Source organism: Mixophyes fleayi, chromosome 5, assembly GCF_038048845.1.
Source record: "Mixophyes fleayi isolate aMixFle1 chromosome 5, aMixFle1.hap1, whole genome shotgun sequence".
In the NCBI taxonomy this organism is placed as follows: Eukaryota; Metazoa; Chordata; class Amphibia; order Anura; family Limnodynastidae; genus Mixophyes; species Mixophyes fleayi.
In genome coordinates, this window is record NC_134406.1 from 157843633 (window position 1) to 157855730 (window position 12098).

The window sequence follows — 12098 nt, forward strand, 5'->3', positions numbered from 1 at the left end:
AAGAGGTTGTGCAGTTGGAGGAGGTATATCTCTCTTCTCGTGTGGCTTCTGATAGGATGGCTTGGTTAGTGGTACAGAGAGAATGGTCGGATTACTTGTTAAATAAATCAAGGCGTAAGTTGCTATTTGCTAAGCATACTCAATACTTTGAAGTGGATACGTGTGGTAGGTTTTTAGCTTATTTAGCTAGGTCAGAAAGGGCGGCGGTTGTAGTGGCGGGGATTACAGATACTTTGGGTGTTGTGCATACCTTGACTGAAGAGATCAGTGATGTTTTTTATGTGCATTTCAAAGCTGCTTATGCGTCAAGAGCTGAGTACTCAGACTTTGATTTGGACACGTATTTAGCGGCTGTTTCCTTATCTGAATTGAGCGCAGATGGTAGAGAAAGTTTGGACCTGTCAATTACTGATGAGGAGATTGTAGCTGCGATATCCTCGTTTCCAAATGGCAGGGCTCTGGGCATAGATGGGATACCCATAGAGTTGTATAAGAAGCATCTGGGATTCTTTGTGCCTCGCTTGAAAGACATGTTTACAAGCTTTATAGATCAGGGGTGTGTATCTCCATCTATGTCTGAAGCCCTTATAGTCCTTATCCCTAAAATGGGAAAGGATCCCTTGTTTCCAGAGTCATACAGACCGATATCGTTACTGGCAACGGATAGTAAGATTTTGGCCAAAATTTTGGCGACACGTTTGAACCAGGTGTTTAGTGAGATAGTGCATCCTGACCAAACTGGTTTTATGCCGGGAAAATCTACGGCTATAAATTTGCGTAGGCTTTTTTGTCATCTGCAGCTGCCCCACCCTGCGGAGGAGGAGGCGGTGGTGGTGTCCTTAGATGCTGCTAGGGCCTTTGACTCTGTAGAGTGGAGGTACTTGTGGGCGGTGCTGTTGAAATTCGGGTTTGGACCGGTTTTTATTCAGTGGGTTCAACTGTTGTACTCTTGCCCTACAGCTAGAGTCTGTGTAAATGGCTTCGTGTCTCGTCAGTTTGTTATGGGCAGAGGTACCAGACAGGGGTGCCCTCTGTCCCCCACTCTGTTTGCCCTGGCCATAGAGCCATTGGCACGTGGGGTTAGAATGCAGTCAGATATTACTGGATTGAGGATGGGCTGCAGGACGGACAAGATTGCCCTTTACGCAGATGATATTCTGCTTTTTTTGTCATATCCTGATAAATCGTTGCCAATCTTACTTCGTGTGGTATCGGTGTTCGGTAGGTACTCGGGGCTTTTGATTAATTGGGATAAATCCAGTGTAACTCCGATTAAGGGTACGTGCCCTACAGGTCAAGTTTTGCAGACTCCTCTTAAATGGACCCCGGTATTTAAATATCTTGGTATCTGGATTTCTAGTGATATGGGTCAATATATCCAGCGTAATGTCCAGCCTCAGATTTAAGAGCCAGATTGGGGTATGGAAGCAGCTGCCATTGTCGGTCACAGGTAGAATTAATCTGGTCAAAATGATAATTCAACCAAAGTTTCTGTATGTTTTGCAGCAGTCGCCGGTATATGGCCTTGACTCCAAAACTCTGTATATTCGATTTAGGCTTGAACAAAAAACCTGTAGACTTATCAGATTGCTTATCAACACGTTACTTATGTTGGCAAAGGTGGTGATAGCTAGGAAATGGATGGCACCTGAAGGTCCGACTTTGAGTAGCTGGATTGACCTTGTTAACGATACAGTCGGCCATGAAAGGTTCATGTACACCAGCAGGAACCTAGTGGATAAGTATAAAAGAATATGGTATAGGTGGAGGATATCCTCATATGTCACGGAAGGATTGAGGGAGGTGGAGCTCTCCTAATGTAATGCTCGGGGCAGACATCCAGCCGCCTATTATTATGTTATTAAGGTCAACGATTATATTTTGCATTATCAAAACTGTACTATTATTTCATTGTATCTTGAAATTGTGTAAGATGCGTATACCTTGGCTTGAAAATCTGAATGTCAATGCTTTTTCTTTTTTTTTGATCCTATTTTGTATGAATACTTGACAATACCTGTAACACTGTGTGGGTTATAGTTGGGGATTTAGACTAATGTTATGGGCTTTTTGTTGTTTAGAATGTAAAGAAAAGATAAAAAAATGCAATAAAATTTTACCTGATTTAAAAAAAAAAATGGTGTTGTGATGGAATGTGGTAACCGGGACACGAGACCTCAAGTAACTATCTTAAACCAGCTGCATTAATAGTGGATATTTGACGCAGATCTAGTACTAGCATAGTCGCCATGACACCTGTGATCCGCTTTGTGACTTGGTGACAGCATTCATACTTGCTTCCTCTTGCAAAGGATTGTTTAACAGTCAATTGTTGTAAACTGCTAGTAGTCTTCTTCTTGGTCTGCTTCTGGGTTGAAGATCCGCCCCCAGCGGCAGGAGCAGCAGCCGTGATACTAATTCTCAAGGATTCTTCTGAGTAGTCCTGAATAGGGGAGGAGTCATCTCGCTTTAGAAACTTGGATGCAGGACTAACTTCGATCACTTGTGAGGATATTGATGATGAAGTTGTTGGAGGTGTGGATTGCAGCTGCTGGGATCTAGCTGGGAGAAGGGAGTTAGCTGATGATGGACTGCTTGTTGTTATTTTTTAGCATAAGTTTCTGAATTTCACAAAAGCTTTCCATGAGCTCACCTCAAATGGCATAGCATGGATGAGGTTCGTAGATAGTTAAGGTCCCTACCTCTACTAACTGTGGCTTTACACTGCTACAAATGGCTAGACAACAGTTGTCAGGGTTTGTGTAAAAATAATTCCACACATAAAGGTGGATTTTTTGGTCTTATGCCTAGGCATGACAATGGCCTTCTTCTTATCACTGGCAAGAACTGTTCCCACTGGTGCATGACTTACCACAGTAGAGTTCATTAACAGCATTGTTTGCTTAGGTGCCTTAAGCCCATTGTTTTGTGGGGGCCCAAAAAAAACAATCACATCAGCCACAAAAGTGGCACTGGTTGTCACTGGACTGCTTGCTTTGTTAAACTGTACATGTCCTTTTCAATATCTTACATAAAAGTGGGTGTGAGGGCCCAAGGACAGTTCCATTTTGCACCACTTTTCTTTTCTGCCACTGCTGTTGGCAATGTTTCCTAGATGTACTATGAACTGCTGTGTGTTTGTGTCATTGCTCTGTCGCTTATCATCCAGCCAGGTCACTGCAGTCTTTGTTTGAAAGTCTATTAAATAATATTGTGACCTATGAGGTGGTCGAAATTGACTGCAAATGACTTGAAATTAGTTTTATTGAGGTTAACAATAATGTAAGTAATTTTAGCAAAAAAATAGGGATTTTAGAGAAAAAATAAGGATCCAAAACCAAAACCAGCACACTGGGGTTAGATGAGATTATGCAAAAATATTACATCATATGTGTTTTATGTCTCTTCCCTTTTCGGGAAAATAGGATGATCCAGGTGCACAGCAACATCAAGAACCAATACAGAGAATACTTTATTAGTTGGTGACATCACTTACATTGGTTATAGTAAATACTACATTATCTCTGTTTCTTCTCTTTCTAGTTGTTACACGGTGCCCAAGCCACAGTGGGTCATTATTTACATGCTGGCCACAAACTGGCCATTACTATGACGACCGGGACATCACTTCCTACGTGTTTCATCCCAACAGGAGGGGACAGCGGTTGAGTGCACAAATAGGTGTCTGAATAAATTAATTAATCATTTACCTCCTGGGACTAAATGCATCCTCTGGCATCATGTTTGTTGATTAATTCCTTCTAGTATTTAAGGCAGGGATGGCTTTGTCTCCCTGCCGGTTAAAGCATTGAGACTCTTAGTTGCTGACCTGCTCCTTATCATGTGGATACTCTGTCTGTTTGTTGATTGATTCCTGTTGTGATCCCTGGCTTGTTTCTGGACCCTGCTTGTACTCTGATTACCCTGACATTTGGCTTTGTTATTTGGATATTCCTGCTTGCTGCCAGCCCTGACCCTTTATCCTGTCTCCGATTTTTCTGCTTGCTACGGACCCCAGACCCCGGAAATGATTTGGCTGCCTATCTATCTACTTCAGTATTGTATATAAGCTTCCACTACACTAAGAGTTAAGACCTGGGGCATCCAAATACCTGTGAATGCAACAAGCTCTATGGGAATGGCGGCTGCTATAGGCATAAACCTCTGTCACCTGTTCAGGAAGCTTTTGTCAATAGCCGCTAGCCGTAACATTCATCTCTTTGCATGTCTGGCCAGAGCACTTGCAGATTTAGTGCTTCTTCTAAATTCTGGGACCAATATACAGATATGTCTGATTGACATTCACATCTGGTACACATAATAATGGTCATCTATATAGATGAAGCTAGATGTTCCTAAACCACTTCACTATCAGGCGTCTCCATATAACCGGATACAGATCCAGACGGGACTCTTCTAAGTGTTGCAATAAATTAGCATATAACACACAGGGTTCACTACACTGTTATACCACTATCTAGCAGAGTCACATGATATTGCTGGAAGTGAGTGCCAAGTGGAGAACTGTAACAGACCAGAGAAAGACATAGCAAGATGTGCTGAGTAGTCCCATTGAGGGCTGAACAAGAAAGGCCTTGGGGCAGTGTGCGAACAATGAAGAATAACATATAAGCCCACAGATACAAAGGCAATGCCAAGTAGCCACATATTAGAGTAGAACCTGGAGCATGATGATGATGGGTATGGTGATGACTCCAATAAAAGTTGCAAAAGGTGGAGGTGGCATTAACAAGGCTCCTAGTAACTGTTACCACATAAGAAAGGGCATGTTCCATAGAGCACTTTTGTTGAGGTACTAATGATGCCAGGGATGATGAAAGGGCTGATCTATGGGCAGACCCACTGGCCGGCAGGGCGAACAGAGCTATTCATTACTCTGGTATCCTCATATGAGAACACAAAGGTCTGTATCAGTGGAGGTTGGTGCAGGCAGTAGAGCAAAGAGGGAAAATGTTGAAATCTGGGGCTGATAATGTCATTGCACAGGTTTAAACGAGGATAATTAAATGAGATGGAATTTGTAAATAAATAAAATTGCAAAATATATTCTCTTCAAATATTATTTTAAATATTACAAGATAATAGAAAAATGACTTACTAAGAAGTATGATGATGCAAAGTAAAATCGCAACTAATGCACCAGTACTCAGTCCAGCTGGAAGTAAGAAAGCCTCTGCACTGCATGAATGCACATTTCCTTTGTTGTCACAGGTGCATACTTGTATAGTCAATGTTTCAGTACTGCTTTGAACTGGATAATCATTGTCAAAAATCATTATTGGCAATGTATATGTACTTATTTTATGCCGATTGTATCTGTTTCTTTTTGTTAAAATACTTGCTGTGTTGTCTGAAATTTAAAAGAAAGAACACATTAAAAAGTTGGGCTCACGAGGCAAACAACAAAAGTGTACTGAAAAACACATACAAAGTATGTTTTATTTACCCTTGTTGTCTAGAACTGTAAAGTTTGGATTGATAGAAAATTCTGGCACCAACTCAAAGAAAAATGTATGTCCCCGAGGAGGTTCATCTTTGTCTACAGCACTTATTGTTTGAATAAGCTGTAAACAAAGAAACAGTTTAAGAGAAGTATGTTGCAAAATTAAGCTATCATCTTTGTAATAATACTGTACAGTATAAGAAAGAATACACTTGAGTTACATTTACAGTTAGGTAGTAAGATACTTTACAATATGAATTTAAAATTTGATTGGATTCTATAACCATCTTATACAAATAATCAGCTGCATATTGATAACATTGTGTTCTTAACGTGAACGGGTATTTTATATTTACGAATTTAGAAAGATATGCCACTGACATTAAATATTTCCATGGGAATAATAGTATCCTGAGTAGTTTTATGCTTATGCTTTTTGTTTAAATTGACTTATTTTATTCTCTTTGAGTAGCTTCTCCACTCTCCTAATGTAAAGTCTGAGCAATGTATTTAATAGATCAGTATGGAAAAATTGAAATCGGTGGGGAAAGTTTTTAAACTGAAGTTTTAGCTATCTTATCATGTGTAACGTATTATTACCAGAAGAGGGATTGCATAATACTTATTCAACAGCACAGCCTTCCCCTGTCAAACCTCTCACAATTCAATCACTGTAAAATACAGCAATAGAGTTTCATACCGGTGGTAGTCTCTTTAACGGGGCTGATAACACCGACAGTGACTACCACGAACCAAAAAGAACAAAACTGACTTGGGTGACTGCTAATAAGTGCTGACTCACCTTATTAATGACACAACAAGTCCCCGATAGTATGAAAAAAAAATCACGATCAGCATTAACAACGGCAGCATGTTTTTACGTCATTTTCAATTGCCACCTCTATATCACTATTTTTAAAGTGGCAATGCCGCGTCTCAGCACACCTAACTCTGCACCATTGGGTGCTACTCATGGATCTATTCACCTTGAGTGCCTACTGGAGTAGGGTGACTGAGGTTCTGGTCCCTACCACCTCTGTAGAAACCTTTAGCCAAGCGTCCAGGACCAGCAAGTCTAGAAGATTGCAGCAGCCGCTTGGCCGGCAGTTACCATTGCAGTCTAAGGGACTAACAACTTGACGCAGGCTTATACTTGCATCCTATAGGGCTAAACAGCTTGACCAAGAGATCTTGAAATAACTGCTTGGCCGAATGTCAACTTTGGAGGGATCCAGCGCACCCGAAGGCCACGTTGCTCTGGCAAACCCCATCACTGTATTAAACTCAGCTGTAACATTGAAAGTATAGGACACTACAGCTTGGCCTAATATTATGCACTTTTTGTTTGCTGATGTACCATTGTTAAAGTGGAACTTTGTCAGGACAACTTCTGAAACTACAGCTTAGTCCGGAGTACCATTTTCACAAATTGTCTAGACTAATGTTCTCATAGACTTTAATAGCGGCTCATATACAGTGCGTCCTTAAATTAATCAGATTGGCTGAGTACTGTGGTACTCTAAGCATACTAGTGTACCTTCCTGACATCTGTTACGGCAACTGCATCAGGACCACTAGAGAAACTGCAACTTGGCCTAAGGATGGTTTTGTACAGCTTGGCCTGGCCCAAAAAAAATAGCTACTTCTTTTATAGCGGTTAAGGGTGCTGGGATGCTGTTGGATGATGTTTGAAGCTTGCTATTCACTTGGGTGTTGTTTTAGTTGTTCTTCGTTAATATTAGGTTTTTTTTACAGTTAACTTACTTTCTTCTGCAATAAAGATATAATTGCATCATCTCTCTACCTTTACCTGTATGATCTGACCCTGATCTCCTAGATACCAGGGTTACCAAGTGTGCTATCGCCCTAATGCCTTGATAACATGACAGTTTCACCTTTTAAATATAATAAATATTGGTGCCTCCTTCAAAATATATTAAGCAATTGTGGCCCCTTTCTTCTGTAGTGCATATTGATAAAAAAAATTACCTATCATCTTCTTTTCTTGATCTGAGATTATCAATACGGAAAAAAAATAGCATGAAATGAACTGAACTGCTCCTGCGGAGCTCCTGTCATGAAACAAGCTAATAGATCATTTTTCTCTTACATAATAAAAAATGATAGCTAGAAACTGATTGGTTGCTATGGGCAACACCTCCACTTTTTCCTTTTCAGAAGGTTTTTTAAATCTACCCCTTAGTATACAGGCAAACATTAATCTTAAAATAAAATTTGTAATATATTAGATAAGGTAAATTAATTTTGCGAATGTAGCTGAAAAAGAAAGATTTTTTTAATCATTTACAAACCTGCCCAAAAATGCTGGCCCCCTTGCACCTTTTTCAAATAAAGCACAATTTCCCCTGAAAACAATATTAACAATATTTTGTCTGCACAATTCTTTATCTGTTAATATATAGAAGCTTTGTTTTTTATTCTAAATTTATTACTGTGTATCGTTTTAAATCAGAAAATGACACCTTAACCGACAACCTTGATTCACCTAGTGGAAGCGCAAGCACTGAATATATCACATAATTTGTCTTTCACCGCCATCCCATAAAGAAGAGCAAAGTAAAAAAAAGGAGTAAGTTTGCTCCTGCCAAACCTCATTACAATTCAAGGGGTGCAAATTAGTTTATTAGTGTACACATAAGGAAAATGCTAGCTGCTTGCACACAAATACTTGATAACTTTATTTTTTCGCTGAAATTTGAAGTTGATTTAGGACAAGCCCTAACCCAACTATAAATCTGTCCCACATTTTAAATGTATCTCCCCCTCCAATGCAACATGGTTTTACCAAGGTACAAAGTTACTCCTTTTTATGCTTTGCTCTCCTTAACGACTCAGGCCCACTATATACATATAACACTATAATTCAGCAAATAAAATGAATGCAACAGATCAATATTCAAACGGTTAATGTAGTATTAAGGTATACTGCATGAACATTAAAAGGCTTATAAAATGGCAAGCTTTCAAAGCTTGAAATGAAGTCATTTAGAAACCTAGTAAAGTATCAGTATATCATCCAAATGTACAATATATGATTTAGATATCACTTCTCAGGTATAAAATAATTACATAAACTGCCGGGATGTGATATTTTTTAAAGAAATAACATTATTAAAGGCAACAAACAAGAAGAGATAATCATATTTGAGTCCTTCGCAGAGGATGGGTATACAATAAACTGCTACTAGTAGAAATATTTACAGCATAACAAATGAAAAACTAAAATATACAATAAACAAAAATAATTAAATAGCAAAATATAATGCCTATTTCTTATAGGGAGGAAACAAAAAAAAGGGACAAAACTGAAACATTCCAAAAACACACAAAATTGATCTTAGGCGCTAGATTATAAGTACTGTACAAATCATTTAGGGGTAAATATTCTTCAAAAATACCAGGTGCAGCTGTTCACAAAAGGGAGTGTCACCCCTCTAATACATAACAACAAGAAAAAATTTATGTCTCCAACATTTTTTATTACACAGATATCTAAACAATATTGAATATAAAAACATATAATCCACCCACATACACTTGTCTCATAAAAGATTGCAATGTTGATTGGAATATCAAAATAGCAGCAATACTCATAAAACTCTGGGAGATCAAACCACAGTGCATCTACTGTTAGTGTAAGATTTATCATACCACAATAATACTATTAATAGTTGTAAAAAAAATAAAGTCTGTTTAGTTATAGCTTCCATTCATTTAGAAACAAATTATGAGGTGCTTATTGTCCATACTCATATAATCCTCCATAAAAAAACAGTCAATACAGGTGGTCATATAAACATCCAGGTTTCAGTGTAAATATTCCGGACCAAATAGCGAAAAACTCAAGAATGGGTATCAGCTATTGTCAACACACTCCCTCTGAAGCTAAATCGTCAATAAATAATGTACGTCAATCTGTCCTTAATAATGAGACTCACCTGAAGAGATATAAGACTGCATACTCATTCACTTACGTGCTTCTGCCGTTCATGCTTCATCAAGTGTCTGCATCCAAGAGGACTAGCTATGGTGCCCACCAAATCTGCAAACTTATCTGCTGTTACTCAATCTGTCCGGACAGATTGAGTAACAGCAGATAAGTTCCTCTAGTTGCCGTGAACACTTCTAATGGAACCAAGGATACAGCTTGAAAACCACTATGTTATCTCATCCAATCTTGAAAGGGTCTAAGATTAAAATGATGATTTGAGAGCATAATCTGAAAATCTACAGTTTTTCATTTTTAACTATTCCTTGGAGACAGACATCTGTTTTATGATTCCTCAATAGTGACCCGATTTTACAGGTATACAATTGATACCATCTGCGCAAAACCGAAACATAAAATAATGATTCTTGAAAACCCATCTAGCACTGGGGTGAGATTTTGGGGAATCGGTTTTAGAGTTTATAACCATTTTCTTTAATGCGAACACTGATTGAAGACTTGGCTTCTCCATCCCAAATATCAGACTCTGAGGCCTCTTCCATTTATGTGTAAATTTCCAAGACTCAGTAGAGTTATATAATGAAGATATGAGGCAGCTAGATGAGTGGCAATGGTATTTGAAAGTAGCTAATGGTCTAGCAGATATTCTAGTGTAAGAGGTCTAGTAAAAGTACAGGTGAAGAGCAAAATTAGGGAGATCATAACTGCACTGTTGTTGACGAAATGTGGGGAATATCAACAGTCTAGGAAGGTCATTGAGAAATATGATGCCAGTTTTTTATCAGAGGGAAATCATAGCAGGGGTAAGACTGGGAGGGAATAAGAGGGAAAGGAACAGAAGCTAATAATAGATCCTGTTACATCATGTTCAAACAGCAATAGACAGACTAATCACAGAGTAGGTGTGGGTTTCTGGAGGGCAGCTGCTATGAGGAGTCCTGAGAGTTTCTGTTGTAGTTAAAGATGGAAGGAGAGTTAACTCCATGTCCACCCAGACTTGGGACTCTGGGGAAGAGTGCAACTGAATACACTTTTCCAGTCTAGCAGCATAATAATATTTTTTAGAGATGAGAACACCTAAAACACCAGTTTACCCGGATGCTGAAGTATAGGTTTGCCTATGCCATGGCTTCTTATCCGCTTATAAAAACAAAATGACCATTTACTGAAGAGAGACCATTAAATGGCAGCATTTGGAACAAATACAGTATTCTAGAGAGGATATTCATTTTGATTGGTGTAATCAGGCTAATCCAGGAAATAAATAATTTGTTCCAGATAGCAAGGTTAGTTTTGATGGAGGAAATAGAAGGGGATTAATTTGCTTTAAAGGGGGAATCCAAGTTTTTTGTAAGATATATTCCTAAGTATTTAAATTTATTTAGCTGTCATATAAACTCAAAATAAATTTCCAATTATTTTTTGCTTGTATGGGGTAGGAAAAAGTCTAACGTTTCTATTTTGTCAGGGTTAACTTCAAAGTTTGAGAGAGATCCAAATCAGTGTAATTAGAGATAGATAACAGGATATTGTTTGGATACAATGCACCAGAGATAAATCTATGGAGCCCCCAGGCGCCAGGATTATGGTAGAGTGCACAATGCAGAAAGGAAAAAACATAAATGTATAAGTCTTAACAAAAAGAGTGTATTAGAACACCAGTCTATGTAATCCAAACTGATGCCCAACATGAAACAATGTACTGTAACAATATAGATAAATAAACTACTGGGTAATACCTCAAAAACAATCCACCTATTAGAAATTGATGATATAGAGGGTAGAGATTGAATAGAGGGTGTATCAGGTCCACATAAGTCTAAAGTATCTCACATTATAGGGATTGGTTGTAACAGACCATGGTGACCCAACTTCACAACGGGTCAAACTTGGATCGGCAAAAGATGTGTAAAAATATATATATTTGAAACATAGTCCAGGATATCTCCCAAGTGTCACCAGAAAAAACAAAAATGAAAACAAACCACAGGGTCTCTCTCCAACCCTGCTATATACTTCATGCATGAAGAAAAGAAAAAAGCAATAAAAACAATGTGTAATATCACCACATATGAGTCCTTCTGTGCGCTCAGTATTTCCAAATAGGACAAAGAAGGGCTGGCTCCGGAAGAATTACCTGATGAAAAGTTACTTACCCCGCTCCCGGGGATCCAGTTGTAAAGCGAGACTTCTCATGCTGCTTCCTATGCCTCGTCCGCCCTGTGTCCAGATGAAAATAAACACTAGCAATCTCCGCGTGGTAGCGCATGCGGGTCCTTTTCACTGGCTGCTGCTTTCTTCCAGCCGGCTTTGCGGCTAAATGGATAAGAATGAATGAGCGTAAAAACGGCTGGAGATGGAAATGATGTGTAAAATAGATGATAGGCAATATCCGATTTTAGGCAATAACCAACGCGTTTTGCCTGAAAGACAGGCTTCCTCAGGGATAATTAAAGGATCAGTGTCCATACTGCCCTTTTATAGTCACAGAGTTCCTACAGTTGTTGGCTGATAGGCTGGAAACCAAATTGGCCCAGATGTGTGAATCTAAAACAAACAATCAATGTACAGTCAAGTGAAAACCAAGCAGAGTGGAGTAATACATCGAAGGGAGACTAGAAATGAAATCCTGGAAATAAACAGCTACTGCAAAGTAAATACTTG

The 12098-nt window shown here is 38.8% G+C and overlaps 1 protein-coding gene across 1 annotated transcript in view; it reads right to left on the minus strand.

Annotated features, from left to right (window-relative positions):
* Positions 1-12098, minus strand: part of LOC142158710 (cadherin-9-like) — a 188200-nt gene that overhangs the window by 11632 nt on the left and 164470 nt on the right. The window contains exons 10-11 of the mRNA XM_075212932.1: positions 5468-5585; positions 5120-5371 (exon numbers count right to left, since the gene is read on the minus strand). Of these exons, the coding sequence (XP_075069033.1) occupies positions 5120-5371; positions 5468-5585 (370 nt within the window). The remainder of the gene's footprint in view (positions 1-5119; positions 5372-5467; positions 5586-12098) is intronic.